At 36.2% G+C, this 22,691-nt stretch overlaps 4 protein-coding genes across 5 annotated transcripts; 1 reads left to right on the top strand and 3 right to left on the bottom strand.

The window, feature by feature from the left end:
• Nucleotides 1–1,900: 1,900 nt before the first annotated feature.
• On the bottom strand, nt 1,901–3,269 carry LOC116163254 (leucine-rich repeat-containing G-protein coupled receptor 6-like). Its single transcript, XM_031477125.1, has one exon. It carries the CDS (start codon nt 3,266–3,268, stop codon nt 2,216–2,218), a length of 1,053 nt encoding a protein of 350 aa, XP_031332985.1. The 5' UTR covers nt 3,269; the 3' UTR covers nt 1,901–2,215.
• A 1,930-nt stretch (nt 3,270–5,199) lies between these two features.
• LOC116163253 (polycomb protein Scm) lies at nt 5,200–12,737 on the bottom strand. The gene is made up of 4 exons (XM_031477124.1): nt 11,393–12,737; nt 9,117–9,508; nt 8,821–9,065; nt 5,200–6,180 (listed from the first exon to the last, which is right to left on the bottom strand). The coding sequence occupies exons 1-4, from the start codon at nt 12,427–12,429 to the stop codon at nt 6,046–6,048; spliced, it is 1,809 nt and encodes a 602-aa protein (XP_031332984.1). The 5' UTR covers nt 12,430–12,737; the 3' UTR covers nt 5,200–6,045.
• A 773-nt stretch (nt 12,738–13,510) lies between these two features.
• LOC116163542 (ribosome production factor 2 homolog) lies at nt 13,511–14,735 on the bottom strand. Its single transcript, XM_031477525.1, has 3 exons — nt 14,579–14,735; nt 13,897–14,528; nt 13,511–13,843 (listed from the first exon to the last, which is right to left on the bottom strand). The coding sequence occupies exons 1-3, from the start codon at nt 14,596–14,598 to the stop codon at nt 13,533–13,535; spliced, it is 963 nt and encodes a 320-aa protein (XP_031333385.1). The 5' UTR covers nt 14,599–14,735; the 3' UTR covers nt 13,511–13,532.
• Nucleotides 14,736–15,359: 624 nt separating this feature from the next.
• Nucleotides 15,360–16,932, top strand: LOC116164896 (threonine aspartase 1). Of its 2 annotated transcripts, none has more exons than XM_031479146.1 (5): nt 15,360–15,537; nt 15,589–15,717; nt 15,762–16,310; nt 16,463–16,611; nt 16,663–16,932. In XM_031479146.1, the coding sequence occupies exons 1-5, from the start codon at nt 15,501–15,503 to the stop codon at nt 16,744–16,746; spliced, it is 948 nt and encodes a 315-aa protein (XP_031335006.1). In that variant the 5' UTR covers nt 15,360–15,500; the 3' UTR covers nt 16,747–16,932. The 2 variants fall into 2 exon arrangements, with proteins under 2 accessions (XP_031335006.1, XP_031335005.1); XM_031479145.1 differs by having other exon boundaries at nt 15,364–15,537; nt 15,762–16,418.
• Nucleotides 16,933–22,691: the final 5,759 nt, after the last annotated feature.

Below are 22,691 nucleotides of genomic sequence, written 5' to 3'. Positions count from 1 at the left end.
GAAAAGTTGGTTGAAGTTGAACATTTACGTTTCCGTTGGTCCGTTTTTAACAAGAGTGAGGTTATGTTTGGTACGTTAACAGTGTTCGCCTATTCGTTCTTCACGGTAATATTCAGATAGCAACGTGTTCTTACTTTCGTACCATTTATACATACTGAAAATCACGGAGGGTACAGTACAAAATAAAATTTAGGTTATGGTTATACGTTAGCAAATGTACAATGTGGACGGATTGCTATGAACCTTACCAAAATGTACTATCCGTTTGACGGATCAACGCAACGGATGAACGGAGAGCTATGAACCCACCTTAAAGCATTCACCTTTCACAGGAATATTTGACCCCTTCTTCATCTACACTCAGAATTCAGATATCGTGGAACGAAATCAAGCGTTTTCGGGCAACGGAACAGCTGTACTGTCTGCCTTAAGTCAAAAAGTATTGTGAATTTTTACCAGAACCGGGGTTGAACGAATATTTCTCATTAACGATCATGTAATTTATTGGTATGGTATATTTATTGGTGGGGTTAGTGGTATTCACCTTGGTGGTAGTAATATGGGAACTAGGTATAGGTACTAAGGTACTAGATATATTTATAAAGTAAGCTAGTTGGGAAGGAGCGTTCGCTTTGTGACGTCACGTAAACGAGTCCCCATATGGTGGGCGGGGCCTGGCGCTAACTTTAACAATTAGGTAATTACTGTCCTTTTAAAACGTCGTATCAGTGGCTCATGACCACGTGCACTCCCACCAATCACTTAAAAAAACGAAAACAATTCTATTTATGTACTAGTGCTCAGTTAGCTACGATCTCTGATTCGTTCAAACGCTACGTCGTCTCTCCCCCTGCGCCCCGCGAGAGTCTAAGTTGTAAACTTTAGAACGGGCACATTGTAACTGTGATCGGTATTCGCCGGACTACAAAAGAGGACGGTTGATCGTTGATTTTTGTTCGCAGGACAATACGCCCTATCTGGTAACATTTAAGTATAGGTGAAGCTGGAGTGGAACAGGGTATGGCCTCTATACTGACTAAATTTTATGTCCAGTACTGTACGATCACACAAATTCCGTTGATGACACGACTCCCGTAACGTACTTATAGCACAGATTTACTGTGCTTATAGCAACGCATAGCGACAAGAAACTGAAGCAACGAAGAGTCAGTCTAGGCTAGATCGTCAAGTGGTTGGTGCGCGTAGGTGATGTTGTAAAAAGTGACATCATTTCGTCGTCCAGTAAGTACTTGTCTTGTAAGCTTTTTCAAATATTTTATGATTGTATAATTGATAAAGGATGGTCTTGTAAGATGCATGCTCGTGAAATTAGGCATTTTTGAAAAAAATACGCTATTATATTCGTTATGGCTGGCTGGCCGGCTATCCGACTGAGATCTCGGCAATTACATAATAGCTAGAGACTTCAAATTTTCACTAAAGGCTTTCTGATGTAGTGTAGATGTGCAGGCTCTAGTCTATTTGGAGTTAGATTACTCATGAGATAGATAATTTTAAACTTTGCTAATAAAATACTGATCGGTATTACCAAAAATGCACTTTCATCAGGGACATGCTGATTTACAACTTGTTTTTGTTGGATTGCCTGTGTAACTTATTTTTGAACATAACGGTTTTATCGTGGGGCGGAATGTATCGGTTTTTCAATACCCCATTCTGTCCCACACTTTGAGCCAAACCGAAATAGTTTTTTAAATTTTTTTTTAGATGTCCCGTCCGTACAAAAGGAAAACTACTCGGCAACAGGAACAGTGGTCCGATGAGAGTATGAAACAAGCTGTGCAAACAATAATAGATGGCGAAATGGGCTACAATAAAGCTGCTATACAGTTCAATCTCCAAATTCAAGTGCAAATAGTATAACAAATGTATAACATAAATATAACAGTTGAGAACCATTAGATTTTGTTTATTTATTGTTGTTTCCACCTTACCAACCATTTAATTACAAAAAAATGTGTACCTACACCGTTCTACCCCATGCACGGGTTTTACAATAATCATAACATTTTAACAAAAACTAAGATTTTTGCAACTTGTGAACAAATATAGCAATAAGTTAACACATTTTTTATAAAATTAAAAAAATATGGTGACCATGTAGGTCACTTTTTTTACTTGAAGATTAAGTAGGTACGGGTACCGTTCCACCCCAGGTCCCCCCAGTATTACTAAATAATAAAATAAAACCATATTATAAAAATGGCTCGTTCATGATGTAGCACAACGTGTCCACGACGAAAGGTGTCCAAGCCTCGCTATAAAAATCGTCATCGCTGCGCTCAATACATTCGTTTGGGTTGGTCTTGGGATAGACGCAGACAAGCTCTTGGTTAGGACATTGAGAAAATGTTGTAATTGCGTTCTTCGCACCCCAACTGATTAGCTTGTGAAAACATCCACATTGCCAAGGATTTCCGACAATATGAATGGTGAGTAAGTGGGACTGGATTGTATCCAGCACTTTATCAGGTATAAAAGTAATATTGTTGTAATCAATTGCCAAGTAAGTCAATTTTAAATGTGTGTGGAAGTCGATATCGAAACTCTTCAGTTTATTTTGCTTTAAAATAAGTTTATTCAAATTTCGAAGTCCCATAAAAGCGTCCTTATCAATACTTTCAATTTTATTTCCTTGGAAATTTAGCAGATTAATACTTTGTAAATTGGTGAAAGCCGCTTTTGGAATGGTACGTAAATGATTTCCTATCATATGCAGCTCGCGAAGTTTCGGTGTTTTATCAAACCAATCCTGCTCAAAGGTGTCTAAATTATTGAAGTCCAACATTACTTGGGCTAACTGAGGAAGATTGCTAAAAGCACTTGGTGAGATGGTAACTTCATTATCCCACGACAAACTTATCGAAGTTAAAGATGGTAAATTTGTTAATGAATTTGTACTGACCAATTTAATTTTGTTTGTATACAAGTTGACTCCTACGAGGCCGGAGAGGTTGAAAAATGCCTCTGATTTTATACTTCCAATATTATTGTCGTGAAGAGTGATATTAAATTTGCTTGAAATATCTCGTATCGCACCGCCATTTAAATCTGGTAGATTTTGAAAAGTGATTGTTATATCCTCAATTTTGCCTTTAAATTTCAACGTTTCCGGTGATATGCAACCGTTAATCCTTTCCTTGATGATTTTATTAACGTTAACTACATTGTTATTAAATGATGGTGTACTACACAGTAGGGAATGCTTAAGAATTAAGAGCAACAACAATACGTGAGCTTTGAACATCGTGACTCTACTATGAGTATTAAATTAATTGTTTAAACCTTTGACCCATACTTTTCGATAAGTGTTGTTGATTCTCAAAGTGCGCAGGATTTACTTACTTCACTAATCGATTTGAAGTTACTAAGGTCCAATTATACAATACACAGTCAGGTCTAGGGAAGCAATCCCGCAGCAAAATCTCAATCCCGGTATTTGCGGGATCGTTAGATGTTAATTTCGCGGGATCCCGGTATTTGCGGGATCCCGCAAAATTTTAAATAAATTGGCAAATAAGCATTTTTGTGCGGTTGACTGCTGTGTTAAAATAAATCGCTAATTATCACAATATTCAACAAAAAAAGTACCTTCAGCCTAACTTAGAACTCAAAAAAATCACCTGTAAAGCACAAAAAGGTGAACTTCTAAAGTGCCTCAAAAATCATAGTACATTTTTAACGAAAAAAGTTTAACAATTATTTTAAAAATAATTTCTTCGTTGTGCGTTTCATTAATAAAGCAAACAGAGTCGACAAATTCCTCACGGCCAGTTGCACAAAATAAAATAATCCAGGATTATTATTTTTAATCCGGTATTAACTATTAAGACATTTGATTGGCTTTAGGTATACTGCAGTATGCAGCCAATCAAATATCAAAATTCTTGTTTAATCTCAGATTTGGCAAATAATCTAGGATTTTGATTATAATTCAATATCCTGCAATCGCCCGTCAGTCCCGCAAATCCCGCTCCATTTAGGTGCGGGATTAATCCCGCAAAAATGCTGCGGGATCCCGGTATTTCGGGAATGCAATACCGGGATTCCGGGTATTGCATTTCCTAGTCAGGTCGAACTGATTCATGTGTAGGTACTTGTGTATACACGTGCTATACACGAAAAATGCAAATAGCTTAACTTGGTACAAGGCAGCCCGCAGGGAAGGGCAAGAAGGGCGTTTGTCCCCCTTGGATCAAAAAACAAATGAAATCGACATGAATATGGCGCAACCCAATCTGTTTATAATTAATTAATCAGTCGATTGTAATTGTAGTTTTTACTTTAACTTCTCCTTAATTCGAGTGAGGAAAAAACGTGGTCTACTGCAGAATAACTGCCATGGTTTATTGACGAATTTCCTCAACAATAATCGACATACAGATGATCAAGGATCTTAAAGATCCTGTAACGTGCAGAATATTTGTGTTCCCCGTTATTGATAACGTTTTGTGAGATTGCGCGCGGCATCAGCCACCAAACATGTTCTTTGTTTACGCGACGTCGGGAAAAGATTAGTTACATCTTTCCCACGATTTTTACCGTAAAATGAGTAGGTATTTTGGTCGATGTTGGGGTCGAAAATTGACCAAATTTTTAAAATTTCACTTTACTGAAAAAAATGGTCAATATTATATTGAAAAAACCAAAAGAAGTGCGGTTTTTCCAGTGCTGCAAAAGTTTGGGAGTTTATACTACTTAAACAATGGAGTTACCTATGCGGTGCATCGAAGAGTGACCTGAGTAGACATTTCACCAGTTTTTCAGACCTGATTATGATCAAACACCCAATACCTACATTTAATATATGTGGTCATAGCATAAACAAAAATAAATTTGGAGGCCTAATATTCCGAGCCTAATTTACAGCATATAGCATTACTTATTGAAAAAACAATAGGGAATGGCAGTGTACACTGTTTATTGCATAAAAAGATGCCAAATTTTGCTTGGTATCATTTCGCTTTATTAATTCGAACAAATTACTGCCCCCCCCCCCCAAGATCACAAATTCACGAAGCTAATACTTTAATTTTTTTTAAGGTTGGCCACTCCAATGAAGCAGATTAGTATCTCCACGTATTTAGTAAATCTTCTATTGCAGAATCAAAATTCATACCGTTTAAATTTTTTTTTGTATCTTTATTCAGTAATGAATCTGTAGTATAAACAAAACTTAAGATAAGTTTGGTTTTCTTCCAGTTAGATACAATAACTAAAGTAAAATGATTTAACATAACTTAAAAACAGTTTCCAAATAACAGGCTCTTAAGTGTACACCTCAAAAGGAGGAAAAAGAAAAGGGAGTTACTTTTACTGTTAAAAAGTAATATCACATAATTACATGACTTCCTTATCTTAGTAGTACCTACAAAAATAGCGTTTTACAAACATATCTTATATAATCAATGTATGTTGTACAGATAGAAATATATTTTATTCTCATTTGTAGTTTGATTTATTCTTATATTTAAATAAAACCATCTCTTAAACACTACAGGATAAAACTGCTACATAGCATGCAAAAAATGGTTTGATTCAAGGTGCAGCTATTACTAATTTCACAAATGAAATATTGCTACATTGCACCGTACATATTTTATGAACAATCGATAATTACAGAATATACAGTCTGAAAAAATAGTGCAGCACTATGTGCAATCTTCGTAAACAAAGTTTCCCACACATGCATCATAAAGCTGTATTTATGTTCACAGCATTAATAAGACCAAGTTGTTGATGATGTAAAAGATATATAATAACCTTAATTCTGAAAATGTGGTAACCTTTCATTTGGTTTAAACAGTCGCCACCAATAACAATCTAAATATTTGAAATTTCTTCATTTTAAATAAGGATGAAATGTATGTTCTAAAATATATATACAAAAATAATTAGTACATAATTAAAATCCTTACGATATTGTGCCCTAAGAAAATGTGATGTTTTTCTTTAAGGGATGATATTAACAAACTCTCTAAAGTTAACAGAGCCGATCGAGTGGCACCCAATCTTGTAACTAACCTAATGCATGTTATGGCGACGTCCTTTAACTTTTTGTACAAGATTTAATATCTTCAATGCCGGGCCTAACCGTAAGCCCATATATTTCATCATCATGTCTGAATTTAACAGAAGTAGCGCTTTGCCGTCGATTTCCTAGAAAGAAATCGCATGTTAGTAAAAGATACACAAAAGTGGTCTTCCTAGCAGTGTAAATCAGTTTATAACTTAAATGTGGCCACGGTAACCATTGAAGAAGTCGAATCGAAGTGACTTTAGTAGACAGTGCGGCTACATTATGTGTAAAGTATTCAATTTTTTATATTTATTTTTTATTCAATCTTTTTATCTTTTGCGAGTAATTCTTTTAAAGTTTACTATTATTTCTTTTACTAATGTTGAGAATCCTCAATATAAATACTAAATTTCGTCAACAACATGTTTTTTTTTGCACTCTAATTTACAGGTACACTTTGCATAGGAAGAAAATGGATAATAGGAAGAACATGATGTCTGGGGTTTCGCTTCTCAGCTCGGAGTGCCTTGTGCTCGCGTCGCCTCGGCGAGCGTGTACTGCCGACATTAGGATGGGGTTTGTGTAACTGACTGAATGCGCTCTTCATGTGTTAAAAGTTGTTGGTACCATTGGCATTGAGATGATATGGGTGTGTTCTGTGGATAAATACCAATTTTGCATTTGTTGTTGAAATGAGGTCTGATCTTAACGAAAAATGTTAATTTGAATTGGAAAATTCCAGAGTCATCACGCTAAAATTGTTTAAATTAATTATCTATGTGTATTTATGCGAATGGGGAGGTAGCTGTATCCTCTTTAGGTAGTTATTTTCATAGAATTCCTCTTCGTTAACACGTTTCTTTTCAGGTTACGCCAAATGTGTTAATTTAAATACCTATCTTATCGCAATCCGAAACCCATTTATTAATGGGGTACGTAAGTTCGTGGAATTTGGTCTAATTTTTGCGTTGCACTTTTTGGATATATTTTTTTTACGTTACGAGCATTGGGGGTGATTGTATTAAATTAAACCCAGGCCGCACTGCATGCTTTGATTAGTGTTCCGTCGATTTGTGCATCACTTAAATTGCATTTCATATTACGTTAATTCTAATAGGTCCAAATGGATGTTGTAGGGAGACATAGTGTGGCAACACACATAGGCGCCAGTTGAGTGTAAAAGGCGAATATTACTCCAAATTGCTATTAGCGTCTAATACTGCACATCGGCGTCCAAACATTTTTGTTGTAATATAGCGAACACTAACTTATACACACACAGTTATAATACTAATGCAAAAACGTTTACAATTTAGCAGAAAATTATAACATTCAATTCTGACGTTACATTAAGATGGAGGTAATGATTTAACGCTGGCAACATTACGAGTATATAGGGTATTGTATCCAAGATAAGGATGTCTATCATGGGGATCTCGGAAACCATAGAAGATACAGACATGGTCAAATTAGGAAAAAGTTTTTTACAGCATGATAACTCTTTAATTGTGCGCAACTTTTCCCTAATTTGACCATCCTCTATGGTTTCCGAGATACCGATGATAGACATCCTGATCTTGGACACAGTGTATACTTAGATCATATATAAATTGATATAGCTTCCCATTTACTTTCAATGAGAAGCATCTGCACCAACGTATCTAACACAGAGACATATTTTGCACCGTAAGTAGAACACCACACATGCGCAATAGCATCCAGATGTAAACAGCTGAAAACCATCGGCGGCGCAAAAAGGAGTAACTTTATATTAAAATACGAAGTATAAATTTTGTAATGAAATTGCACTTTCTGTACTACTACGTTCGCCCCAAATTAAACAGCATTCTAATAATTATTACTTTCATGAAAACTAAAACACATATTTTCTACTGTAATAACACCGTAATTATTGTCCATTCAAGAGATGCCTGTATCAAGCTTTGTCCAACTCATGTTGGAAGACGCTATTATAGCCATTTTCTCTGTCCATCCGAAGCCTTAACGACTACTACAGTTTTGAAGAGAATAAGTTCGTTTTTTTTTGCATTCAGTAGCTTATAGCTCTGGCACCTCAATCAAGAAACATTTTGACGATTAATATGTGCATGCGCAGACTGAATAATGTCAACTTTATTACTTAAATATTTTTTGAAATTTTAACCATGAAGCTTCTAATAAAGACAAGCATATCTCATATTGTAAAAATCAGATGTGCGCATGCGCAAACTGCGCAATGACAACTTTCTTATTTATGGAGTTATTTTTAAAAATCGTAACCAAAAATTCTTCTAGTAAAGGTAAAAACAACTGCACAATGCTAAGTTTCTTATTTATAAGAATATTTATCCCATAATACATAAATAGTCCATTACATAACCTTTCGGGGAGTATTGATCAATTCATGGAAAATTCGCTAAAGTTACTCGCCATTTGGCCGCGGTTAAAGTACGAAGTTGCAAGGCGTTACGTCAGATCGCGATTTATACCTTACCCAATCACGTTTTATTAATTATTTGGAACAAAAATAGAGGGCTTAATCATGTCCAAACACCCATAACTAGTGTCTAATGTCCTCTCTTGACTCGGTACCTACAGGCAAATCATTTATGCTACATTTCAACAAAGTTAATTGCACCTTAATATTGAGTAGTACATATGTTCTTGAAAACCCCATAGCAATTTGTGTTGACGGCTGTTTTGAATAGCCTTACTTCTAGATAATTCAGTTCAATTTCAATTGTTTCGACTCACAAAATTCATTTAGCCGACATACTTACATGTTTTCTGAATAAATCCGCATGAACGCCTAAACGTGGATCAGCAGATTCTATAAACTGTATTACTTCTTCAATACCCCATTCAGGTGTTGGAGTTTTACAAGGCGTGGCGATAACCGCCTCCGATATTGACGTATCAGCTGGTGTTGTAGAAGTGGCCGCTTCCTGTTCGGCTGTTGGCTTCCGTTTAGGAGGTGGAGGCCTCGTGTCGCAAACGCTACATTCCCCACGATTGGAATCCAAATCTTTGTGCAGATAATTAAACATTTATGTCCAAAACTGACATTAATACTTACGAAATAGCTGCTGGCAACATCCAAGTGAGGCGGATAAGCTAGCAAACACGTTCTCCAAATCGGAGGCTTTTTGAGGGATAGGCAACTTGATCGTGTAAGAGTTTCCATTGTGAGTTATTACCGTTTCGTCACCACGAAGAGCTCCAAGTCTAGCCAGCATCGTCTCGGCTTTACTAGATGATGCCAATAACTCCAACACGATTTTTTTAGCCAACTCCAATGGTGACGAGTCCTCTAAATTTGTTGATAGTTGTGCAACATCCACTAGGGGTCCACCTGTACAGGTTTTATATACGTACACAGTGATTGGGGGTGGGAGTGGAGCGGATGTGTCCGCTTCAGGTGATTGGATGTCGGAAGTATTTACTACCGGTATGTTACGTCCCTTAAATCTATTTTACAAAGCAATCAGTAAATGTTGTCTAGGACATACGTACAAAAAAAGGGGTTAACCACTTTGTTTGTTATTTAGGATGAGCGATTGCAGAAGAGTGGTCGGTTTTTTTTACCCTGGCAGTTTACGTGAATTCGCATACTCTGCCAGCGCGGCGGCAAATGTGTTGGCTACTGTCGTGACGCGGTCTAGTCTCGCGTACAGGTACGTTTTTTCTCTTCGCGCTGGTCCTTGATTTTCAAATATTTACAGCGGACGTAAATATCAATATTTTGCCATCAAAAATTTTTTGATCGTTTTTTAATAACAAAATCTATTCTCACAAATAAACAATGTGTGTCTGTGGATGCGTAATACCTTTATTGCGCATTTTAGTCTGAGTATGCGCAGTCTATATTTTGAGGTACGTTTAATTTATTTTTTTAGCAAGCACTTTGCCTTAAAATTTCAGAACTCGCCCATCAATAAGAAAGTTGGATCTGCGCATGCGCAATCTATTTTTTTTTTTTCTAAAAGTACGCATAACAATTAACAAGTAATGGCCCAAAGGGTAAACCGTTGTTTCCAACAGAGCCAATTTTATTTTTCTCTATTAACGGATTTAACCATTTCCTCAATGAAGTAGAGTAGGTTTTATATTCCATAGAGTTTAAGCTTTGGCTAATCAAAAATCAAAATCCAACAAAACGTATAGAACTTATAAGCACAATAAACGGCCAAAGTGGAAAATTATGAGAAACTGAAAAAATAGATTTTGTAAGACACAAAAAAATCCCTTCCTTGGTGCAAGCCCCGACGGCATAACAAACCAAATTGCAAAAAAGTGGCTCCTAAGATAAAGATCTGAAAAAGACACAACAGTAGGGATGGAGAGACGGACCCACGGACGGGCGCACAAAAGCTGCCACAATAGCACATTTTTTATTTTCGTGGAAATGCGCTAAAACCTTGGCTCTGTGTACGCGGAACCCACTTTCTGATAATGCATGTTCAATTTTCTTTATAAGAAGCATCTCCTGTTAAAATTTCGGAAAATTTGGTCTACAAATAAAAGTTGAATTTGCAAATGCACAATCTATTTTTTATGCAGAGTTTTAATTAATGTCAAGGAGATATTTCAGGCGGTGATAGCACTCATCAAAATAAGGAATAACTTGATAGTACAAATCCATTGAAATGTTCCGTTGCCAAGATACAGGTACAGTGGCGTACTTCCGCATGGTTCAGGGGGGCTTATTTTTTTTTAATGGCAACCACTACTTTTCACTACATATTTTTTTAAAGAGTGCATTTGTTTGGATATAGTAGCATAAAAAACGTATTGCATACTCAGATCAAAGAGAAAAATTCAAATTAAAGAAAATGATTGGTTTAATTAATTTAATAATATCACTTTCACCTTATAACTCACCGTTTTGGCATTTATATTTCAAAAATGCTTTGGGGGAAAACCTCTTAATGTAAGGTATTCCCAAGGATATTCCACACCCCAGCAGTCCCCTACACTATGCCTACCCAAAAATAAATCCTGCTAAGTTACCTTTACGCTTTAACAAAGTTAAAATGAAGTCATTTCATTCCACTCAAGATTTAGTAAGGTACTTACAAGACCCTTTTGCCTTGTGTATTTATTTAATTTTAAAAACAAGACAAGACAAAAGAGCGCTATAAGAAAATAGGTGCCTAAGTCTATATTAGGTTTAACAAAAAATGAATTAACAAACTAAACAGATTAATCTTCAAAAATAGTAAAAGATAAAAAAAACACTCGATATTAGCTACAGTCCTGACATCTACTTCAGATCTACGAAGTAAACCACACATTTGCCTCTTTTACCCAAAAAGTGGTCAACCCCTCGACATGTGTGATGTGAAAACTTACTTGCTGTTCCCAGTGGCGTTCTTTTGACCAGGAGGCTGCAATGGATGACCAGTTTTCGCACACCAACCACAAGGAAAGATATCTCTGCTGTCATACCTGCACCAATAATCGAAGGCCCCTCGCCACCCATCGAACGTAACATATATTTGGTCCTGCTTTAAATTACCAACAGTCGCGCAACATATTAACTGAGGATTTTTCTTATCAACAGCTTCCAGCTTTTGACCAATTTGAAAGAGGTTCGTTCTCGGACCTGGAGGTTCCCTTTGAAATATTTTGGACGGTGCCATTTCTGCACCGTTTAATGTTTTTAAAAGGAACATAGGCCAGGAACTTGCGTTCATTCTAAATCCTAAAGGTGGTTGCAACATTCCTCCCGATTTTTCGCAATATCCGATGGGATGAATTTCGCTAGAATCTACTAACCTCCAAAAATCGTTTTTGTTATCACTTCCATCTAGCCTCAGTCTTAATCGTAATCCTTGGATGTAAACAACAGTAGCAATACAAGTGGATGTCACATTCCTAGGATCTAATGCTTCTAGTTTCATGCCTATTTTAAATTCATTTTGCGGTAAGGTTACGGCTTGTTTGAAACATTCATACGGTGCAGCGAGACTTTTGGTGTCACGTAAATATTCATCCCAATCAAACGGTAAGTATGTTTCATACTGAAATGTAGCAGGCGACGACTCTATTACAGGAGGGTTGACAATTGGTTGCGGTAGTATGGGAACAACTCTGTTTGTCACTTCAGCACGTTTTTGATGTTTATTCATACAATATGCCGAGCAATAGTCTTTATTAGGATTTGAGCTACCACGAATCACATTGTCACAATTTAAGCACGCTCCTTTAACGTACGCTTTTCTAAATTCAGCCAAGCAAGTTTCCGAACAAAACTCTTTCTTCCCATTTGTTGTGGGTAAAACATATTTCAATGGAAGCTTGCGTTCGTTACACCATGTACACGAGGTGGTCTTTTTCGACGGCCTACCACGTAGCTTTGTCACACCTGCTGAACTTGTACTTGACATATTTAACCAGTAAACTTCATCACTTTTAGATTTACGACAATGGCAAAGGAATGGCAGGAGCAGTCATCAAAGGTATCCCCTTTTAGAAAAATTACCGGCAATATCGTAATTTAGCGGATGTAAAATGACATGTAACGCCGACCAGCGTATGTCTTTCTGTAAATCGAAGCCTCTCTTTTCAAGACTTTAACTTGCTGAAAAGGTGATAGAGTTTTAAAATGTAAATATAATAAAAATTTAAGTAAAATCGTAATTAGCAAAACGTCAACACAATAAAAAACCCAAACTGTGAAGCTGGTGCAAACAGTCGCACCAACAAAAACATTGTTGTTGTTTGTTACTAGAAAATGATGCACAAAGTCTTGCAAAAATAATTGTCCTACAGCATTTAGTGTGTATAATCAAAGAGTATACTCTTTGGTACATATAATCAATGCCTATAGGGATCATGATACTAACATCTTTGTTTATTCATTAAATAAACAGAACTATTACTAGAGGTATATATGTTCCGACGTTCCGTTCATCTACTTATTTATGTCAGATTTTCAGTTAACGTTCCTTCTTGACAAACTTATGGCTTATAACCATATATATAAGTATATATATGCTTATAACCATATATATAATAACACAGATTGTGCTTATACCAAAGAGTAATTAAGTATTCTTTGCTAATATATAGGCTCTTATCTACATAAGGTAGGCAACACACAATGCACCCTGAAAAATCGCTAATTTTTGGTACACATAACGGCCCTAAAACTTAAATTGAACAAAATGGGAAAGCAGCATTATATTTCTTTTAATAATCAAATTTGCCGAGAGCATTTATATTTTGCATACACATCCCATACCATTCCATACACGAGCGTTGTCTCTTTCCTTCCGAGTTCTGTGGATAGCTGCGCCTTTACATAATTACTTATTACTGTAGCTACTAAATCTGTTAAATAATTTACGCAACTGTGAATAGAGTATTTCCAAAATTGGAGTATGTACACATTATATTAACTTCGATCTGCTAGAGTCAAAATCGCCAACTCAACAAAATTGGCAATTTAAGAATGGAAATATTAAACAAAGTTAAAGAAGTCTTTATTTTATTCCACTTTACGTTTTTTACTAGCTACAGGTTTAGTACTGTTAGTTTCTGCGGTTAAAGGTCTTTTCCTTTGTTTCTTTTCTGCTCGTTTTTCTTCAGCAGTCTTCTTTAAACCTTTCATTTTTCGTGTCTGAAGACTTGTAATATTTTGTTTACCAACATGAATACGTCCATGTAATGTACCCAACCCATCGCGAGACACATTTTTTCTCTTTGCCACTTTTAGTATTTTAGGCTTTCTGCAAGCTTGTTTCATTAAATCTTCGCTAGCTAATTTTGATCGTCTGAATGTAAAATCTAGGTGTGGTCCTACAATATAAATTTAGCCAAAATTTGTTTAATCTAATAAACACAATACGTACCCATTTCTTCTAGTTCAACCCGAGGAGTTTTACAGCCAGACTTTTTTAGCAAAACCTTATAAGATCTAAGCAAAATTTTATTATCAGCAGTTGCAGTAAAACTTATTGCGTGTTCTAAACCCTGCAAGCGAATGTTTTCAACATTCTCTCTGTGAAATAAGTCCACAAACATTGATTTTAAATGTTTAAGTTCGTCCATTTGATCCCAAGCAGGACCATTAAATATAAGACAAGGTTTAGTACCCAATGTTATTTTGGGTCCTACAAAATCGGCTAAACTTTGAAACGAATCTAATCCTAACTCGACCATATCAAGCAATGAATAATTGTACATTCGTCCTATAATTAAATTATTAGGTCGTTTTTTGCTATGAGATCCCATTATAAATAAGGAAGTTTCGTATTTTCGACAAAGTTCTTCAACAGGACTCGCATTTTCAAATATTGTTATATCGTTATTGCGAGATAGTAATTTTGCATCAGGCTTCTTCAAACGATATAGATCTTTTAATCCAAGCCTTATAAAGTCAGATGTTTTACGGCCGTGAAGTACTAAAGTTTGCTTAGGCCCTTCGATAGTTATGGGTTGTCGAGCTTCTAGGACACGTTTCCCTTTACGTGTGGTGGGTTTACTATAAAATGAAAGATAATAATGGTCACACAACAAACAATAATTACGTACACTACACGTTGAATGGCCATTTCGATTTTTTAATTACACTGTGATAGAAATTTCGCAAACATGTGGGATAACCTCAAATCTCTACGCTAACAAAATTTCAAATGAGGTTCAGAATTTAGCAGTTGCGTCGTGGTTGCGTCCAGGCATTAAGCCAGGCACCTAAATCTAAAAGTGACTCCATTTCAAAGTGTATGATTTAATTTTAAAAATTGAGGAATTTTCAAAATTATTTGTAATATTACGGTACTGATAATTTTTAACACTAGGAATATCTACGCAGTCTCGACTAATTAAAAAATATTACACACTGGATAGTGGATACATCATTCGGTTATCTGGTTCCACACAGCAATTTGGGTAAAATGTGCAATTTCTCTTATTTTTTTTGCGTTGCGTGGTAATATGGGCACCTGAAATACGCAACAAATATATTCAAATTCATCATTTAAGTCTTTGAATATAAGCTACGGAAATCAAAGATATTGATCCGAGTTATACCTTTCAAAGTTTGACACTTTGAAGTATTTTGCCTGTTTTTGGGCAAGTAATGTAGTTATAGTTATAGGGAAAATTTTATAGGGACTCTATGAAATAGTTACTTTACCTCCCGTCAGAAAGTTTAAGAATCCTCAAGTAAGAATTATTTCTTACTCTGAGATATGATCATATAGTTATAAATTCAATGATATGATCTATATAAGATTTTTGCTCAAATGTTAGGTTAAGTCACAGAGAGCGATATTGATCGAATCATGTTTAGTTTTAGATGCTAGTGCGGCGATTCGTAGAATGAAGAATGAACAAACTGGCAACGTTGTGATTGACTTTCATATTATTTATTTATTTGTATTATAGTTTATAGTAATTTTTGAAAGAGAAATTGATTCCAATTAGATAAATATACATCAAACTCCAAAATCTAATGAAAATGACTGATGGCTTTATTGCTGTGCATTGTGGTATATAACCTATCAAACTGTTTTATAGCATGAACCAAGTTTGAATTACAGGGGCAGGCCACCACAAAGACAAATTTCATAAACAGTACAATAAGTTATCTAAACTTGCGTGTAAAGCCGGCACTGATGTCCTTAAGCAAGGTGGAAGTGCTATTGAAGCCGTAAAAGCAGCAGTATTAAGTAGGTAATCGAAATATTTGGGCAGTCATAAGGTATTGTTGTAGTACTTGAAAATGATCCACTTACAAATGCGGGTTATGGCTCAAATTTAACTACAAAAGGTCAAGTTGAGGGAGATGCTGCAATTATGGATGGCAAAACGCTTTTGTACGGTGGCTGTGGTGCAGTACAGAAAGTTAAAAATCCCATAGAGTTAGCATATGATATTTGTATAAAACAAAGGGAAGTTTTACCGATGGGCCTTATACCCCCATCACTATTAGTTGGGGAAGGGGGCTTTTACCATGCAAAAGCCGCCGGTTTGGAAATTGTAAAAAATAAACAATTAATAAGTCATAAAGCTCTTAGACAGTTTAAAAAATACAAGAAACTATTAAATACTGCCGAATTAGTGGAAAACTCGCCTTTAGATACTGTGGGTGCTATTTGCGTTGATGGTAGCGGTCATGTTGCCTCTGCCTGTAGTTCTGGAGGGCTCCTACTTAAGAGACCTGGAAGAGTAGGTCAAGCGGCTTTGTATGCTTGCGGCATGTGGGCAGATAGTTTTAGTCCAAGAACAGAAACTTCAGTTGCTGTCTGTACAACTGGCTGTGGTGAGCATCTGATGCAAACTCAGTTGGCCAAAGAAATTGGTATTGATTTGAAAAGTAATTCTTGTCCTATCCAAGGCCTTTATAACTCAATGACTAACAAATTTCTAAGTGAGTACGATGATATAAGGGCATTTTAAGGATTTATTTTCTAGAATCACGGCATTTACGAAATATAAAACAGAAATTGGGAGGAGCTTTAGTGTTGCATCTAACAACAGAAGGCGAGGGGGCTGTTTTATGGGGTCATAGTACAGAAACAATGAGTGTGGGGTACATGAAAACAACAGATGTTAAGCCAAAAGTATATTTTTATATTTTATGGTAATTTTTAATTCATTTTTTTTTCATACAGGCTTTGATATCACAACTCCCCCAAGAAATTCAAGTTGGTTCAAGTATTAATGTTGGTGGAACACATTTTATTTTAAATCGGTGATATCATTATTCATATTATTTGTATATGTATATAGACTGATTTAGTACACTGTAATAGTTTCAGTATTGTGTTTAGTTTCATTTTATTTAAGTTGGTAATTTGACAAATGTCTGATGCATTGATATTTATGTTATATTTTATTTGTTTTTGTTTTGTTCATAGAATTGAAATAAATGCACAATCCAATGTTGTCTCTTTAATTGAACAGTAACAAACCTATCTCACTGTCATATTTGCCGGCCCGTGTAGCGCAGTTCAGTGGAAGCTCGACTGCGGTACAGGGTCCCTGGTTCGAATCCGGGTTCGGGCATGGATATTTGTAAATGTATAGTGGGTTGGGTTGGTAGAGCAGCCTCGGCTGAAACCCCGCCCACTTAAAAATAAAGGCAAAAATAAATAAATAAATACTTCTTTTTGTCTGACTTGTTTATTCAAGAAAGTTAGTATATTTTTTTGTTAATATACTTACCTAATAGGGCATGGATTATTACTGAATCTTTTTTTCTAATATCCCACTGCAGTCTATAGGATCGGTTCTGTAACGGGAGTCCGTTAACGTTTTTCAAATTGATTTTTGTTGTGCGGGTACACATACCTATGCAGGTACCGCTTTATGCGACCGGTGACCTCGCATAGGTAATTATAATTTACTTAGATCGGAATGCGTGAGACACGTCATGTTTAATGGGTGTAGGTACCCGCCAGGTGGGTGTATAATGGCAGTAGGTATACTTATTGATGTGAATTAATAGTTCTCATGAGTCATACAATTGCGTTTTGACAATATCGTTTTTTTAGCCGACCCAGCTTTTAGATAAAAATGATAGATTTCAATATGGTTGGTGAGCGCAGTAAAGTTTTCGAGTTTTTCCTTGTTTTTTGAGCCGGCATATGTTGCTGGAGTGGGAAAAAAATCGAGAGTCGCTTGGCAGCTGGTAGAGAAAAGAACTGAAAAAATTCGCATTGGTTTATGTATGGCAACTGATCGAGTTTGCCATTACTTGTGTTTCATCCTGTCACATTCATTCTCCAATTTTAGTGCTTATTGGAGGAATTTGATTTTTGCGAGATTCTATCATTGCCTTTGTCACAGGCCTACGGAAACGAAGACTATTGATTTGAAATAGCGTTTTTCAGTATTTGGTCAACTTTCGTCTTTTTACAGCTTTCGACTTTTAATTTACTTATACATGGGGGTTCCTATAAATGTGATGAAAATACGGAAGGGGCTAATTCTTTGCTTTATTTTATGACTAAAGGTTTGTATAACATAGGTCCGAAAACACTTCGTTACTGATCTACAAGGTCCAGTAGGTCCTGGCTTTATTTCGATAGTCTCTTGTTTTTATTAGTTTTGACAGTTCGCATTTGAAATTGTATTCTTGTGTTTGCATATGTTGATAAGTTGAAGGTTTAAATTGTAAAATGTACCGTAAAATTAACACCCTGTAGATCAGTATAATATTAACAAGATTCCCCATTTGGCAAAGAAATAGCAAAAGCTTCTACAACCCTTCGAGTTGAGACCTTAATTGAAAATATTTTTGTAATAGATACGATCCAGCGTATGGTTTCATCAGATTAGATCTTAATGTAAGCGCATGCATCCTCCAACTACGAAAAATATGGAAACTGATAGGTAGGTAATTTAACTCCTGGTAGAACCCGAGGAACTAGAATATTCAAATTCCCACTATTCACCAACTGGCCAGTGGCCTAGCGATGACCTCTTGTCATTTTCTCCGTCCCTACTTCCAATCTCTACATACCGGGTTCAAAACCGAACCTATATACTGGGTGGATGCCTATAGCGCGACCCAGCATAGAGACTTCAATGCTAATTTTTTATACTCAATTACTAGCTCCCCTAATTGTTTTAGAGCAAAAGTCTAAATACGTTTTTTTAGAGAAAAAATACTGCATCTGTTCATATTACTTATAATTTTCCGTTTTTCCAAACCGTAGAAATCCACAAAATAAGAAATTACATTTTTATAAATCAGTGATGCTTTGGAATCTTTTAACAAACTATAAGCGCATCGCATCTAAGTTATCGTTATTTGATCGATATTTGTTTGAAGTCGAACGATATTTCTGTTTCAACTAACCCACGCCGACGCAAGAAAAAACGTACATGGGGTAATGATTTTTTAGAGAATGTAATGCTGCATTTGCATCAGATACTACTTTTATATAATTTTCCGAAACCAGAGTACATAATCCAAGAAAATGAAGTTGATTATATTCGGATTTTCCGCTACTGCAGCCAAAACGTTGAATGTATTGTCGTTTTCCTTATTGTTTTGACGGAGATTTTGAATGTTATTCAGTTATTGCACTTTGCCTGTACTTTCAAACTTGCGCATAATGCTGTCTACTGTGGTACTGCTTGGAATCGGCCGATTGGGGTCCTTCACACTAAACAAAGACGTAACACGGTGGGCATAAAACAACTTGAACATTTCCACTTTCCCTTCAGTTAAAAATACATGATCGTCGCCCTATAGCTCTACTGATTTCACTTATTTAAAAATCCGATACCTACAACTGAATACCGAACGATCCTCGAGATCTTCACACATACATCATTTTTACAATATACCTTAAGGGGTTGATTCTATCCCACCAGATCAGCATAGCTTGTAAAAGAAATTTTTTGGATTGGCATTAGTTTTACTTTTATTCGAAGCGATCGGACGTTTCTACACAAAGTTATCGTGCACACAGACATACAGCAATACAAAATTATAAACGATCTCGAGGATCGTTAATAAGTACCTATAAAAGACGCAACGACTGCTCTGGGTGAGGGCAAGACAAGTGTGGAAAATATAGGTACATATAGGTAGGTACATCGAATTATACCTACTAGTCTGGTTGCCAAACTGGGATTTTTGGCTTAACCTGGAAGTGAGGTACGGTGAAGGTTTTTTGACGGTTTTTAGTTCGTAAGGATGTCTACTTTGAGAATCGGTTTGATGCCACTCTGTCACCCTTGAGCATTTTGAGAAATTCAAGATGGCGCCCAAAAATGTCTGCAAAAAATACAAACATTAATTTTTTTAAAAATATGGGCATGTGGCACATCGATTTTAGGGTTTTTAAGCTTTCTGAATTTAAATGTTTAGTTAAAAATATGTTTGTGGGGGTTTTGGAGGAGTGGGGGGTGTTTTTGAGGGGTTGGTTTTTATATTTTTTCAATATTAACGTGTCGTACATCGATTTATATGTTTTTATGGATAAGGTTCCCGAATTCCATATCAAAATGGAGGTACAGCAAGTTATTCAATGTTAAAAAAGTAGAACGACGCCGACAGACGGCCCGAAAATAACATAAAACGCGCGGTGCGTCGCGCCCGCGCTGCACAACGACATCATTTTAATAAAAAGATAATAATTATAACAAGTGCGATACGTCTTTTTATAGTTTTTTTGGGGTGGAGATTACAATTTTGATGTCAAAATATGATTTTTGAATAAATCCTAGAAAGATATGTACAAGATAGCGTCAAAATTTAGAGTTAAAAAGTTTACCATTTACTCCAGTACCCTTACTTAAATATCCCCATCCTACATATCCGGTCTTGTAAAAAAATATACTATCTAGTACTACTAGCGGTATACCAAAAGATACTGCATTTTCTTATACCAAGGTGCCACTTGGTACAGCTGTTCCTTAGAGCCATTTAGACGATTTGGCCCGAAGAACACTTGACATTTTCCGTGTGGGTAGATTTTAGAGGGGGTGGGGGTGATTTATTGTAACATTTTTTTAAAAACTAGATATGGCCTAGAGACGAGATCTGGGTGTCGATTTCGTATGATTTTAACCCGAGGAATTCAATGGTAGCGCCAAAAATGTAATCCGGATACAGGAAGTCCGTGAAAAGCCGCCATTTTTAGAAAATGACAGACTTTTGATCGAATTATATTTCTAAGGCACACCGGGCCGTGTAAGGTGACTAGATTTATGTTTTTGGGGTCAGGGAATTCATTTATGATAACAAAAATAACCTACTGGCATCGGAACTGCATGAGAGGCTTCCCTACTGCACTTTTTGAGGACGTCGCACGCTGTGAAACCCAAGATACTTATTCCAATGTTTTAATACCTATATAAATTTGTAATATTTTATTTAATAAAAATACACATTAACAAAACATAAAATACATTAAAACATGGAGTAAAAAATTTATAAGCCTATGAAGGATCACCAAGTACATCGCTGACCTCCTCTGAGATTGCGTTATCGCACCACTGAAAGGGAATTTCACATACCGGGTGAATATTTTAAAACCGAACGTAGGAAATTAACATGCGAAAAACGTTTTTTGCCGATCGTTTCTCCCCATGCTAACTTAGAGGGTTTGTAATGACACCAATCAAAAGAAGATTTTTTTCTCATCCAATGATATACGAATTAGCTTATTTTCAGGTGTATTTCTCATTGATTTTATCAAAAATTCGGCAATAAATCCAATTAGCAAAATCATGTTAAGCCATGGAGATTCCCTAACGAATTGAAATAGGTTTCCACATTCACGGAAAACAAATATCGCGTACTAGAGTAAATATTTCCGCTGTAAACGTTGTTTATTATAAATACTTTTTCCTCAGTGAACCGCATTTTACAAAAAAAAATTGATATTGATTTCGACGTTTGAATCTGCTTTTTGTCTTGGTCGTGGCTAAACATGATTTTGGTAAGTGGATTTCTCGAGTTTTTGATAATACAGTGAGAAATACCTACACCTGAAAATGAACTAATTCGTATATCATTAGACGAGGAAAAAAATCTTCTTTCTACAAAAACCCCTTTTCCCAAGTTAATTCCCTATGTTCGTTTTGGGAATATTCACCCGGTATAAATATTAAAGGTTCGGTAGTAAATTAGGTATATCCGAAGGTATACAATATTCTTTCCCTTTGTTTGAGCAATCTCACATACCTTTTTGGCATGCAGGGGAACATGGCAATCCGTGTCGCCGGCAGTTGCACCGAAGGGTCTCGCAGCCACACCTGTCCAGAGCACGGGCTGCCTTCCATACTTGTGGCAGCTTGGACCACCCCCATCCTTCTGGGCTTGTAGAGCTTCTCATCACCTGGTTTGCACATCCCCAGATATTATGGCCAGCGACATACGCCGCCCTCCTTATGTGCTCCTTCACCTTTTGCTGCGGCGACCGGATTACCATGTTCCCCTGCATGCCAAAAATGTATGGGAGATTGCTCAAACAAAGGGTAAGAATATTGTATACTTTCAATATAATTTACTACCGAACCTTTAATATTTATATGTAAAATTCCTTTTCAGTGGCGATAACGCAATCTCAGAGGAGGTAAGCGATGTACTTGGTGATTCTTCAACGGCTTATACATTTTTTGCCCCATGTTTTAATATATCTTATGTTTTGTCAATGTGTATTTTTATTAAATAAAATAATATAAGTTTATATATTAAAACTTTGGAATATCTTGGGTTTCACCGCGTGCGACGTCTTCAAAAAATGCAGTAGGGAAGCCTCTCATACAGTTCCGATGACAGTAGGTTATATTTGTTATCATAAATGAATTCCCTGACCCCAAAAACATAAGTCTAGACACCTTACACGACCCGGTGTGCCTTAAAAATATAATTCGATCAAAAGTCTGTCATTTTCTAAAAATGGCGGCTTTTCACGGACTTCCGGTATCCGGATTACATTTCTGGCGCTACCATTGGATTCCTCGGGTTAAAATTATACGAAATCGACCCCCAGATCTCGTCTCTAGGCCGTATTTAGTTTTTTAAAAAATGTTACAATAAATCACCCCCAACCCCTCTAAAATCTACCCACACGGAAATGTCAAGTGTTCTTCGGGTCAAATCGTTTAAATGGCTCTAAGGAACAACTGTACCAAGTGGCACCTTGGTATAAAAAAATGCAGTATCTTTCAAGAATTT

The sequence above is a fragment of the Photinus pyralis genome, unplaced genomic scaffold (assembly GCF_008802855.1).
Source record: "Photinus pyralis isolate 1611_PpyrPB1 unplaced genomic scaffold, Ppyr1.3 Ppyr1.4_LG2, whole genome shotgun sequence".
In the NCBI taxonomy this organism is placed as follows: Eukaryota; Metazoa; Arthropoda; class Insecta; order Coleoptera; family Lampyridae; genus Photinus; species Photinus pyralis.
Note: the sequence above shows the minus strand (reverse complement) of the source record. Positions and strands in the feature narration are given on the sequence as shown.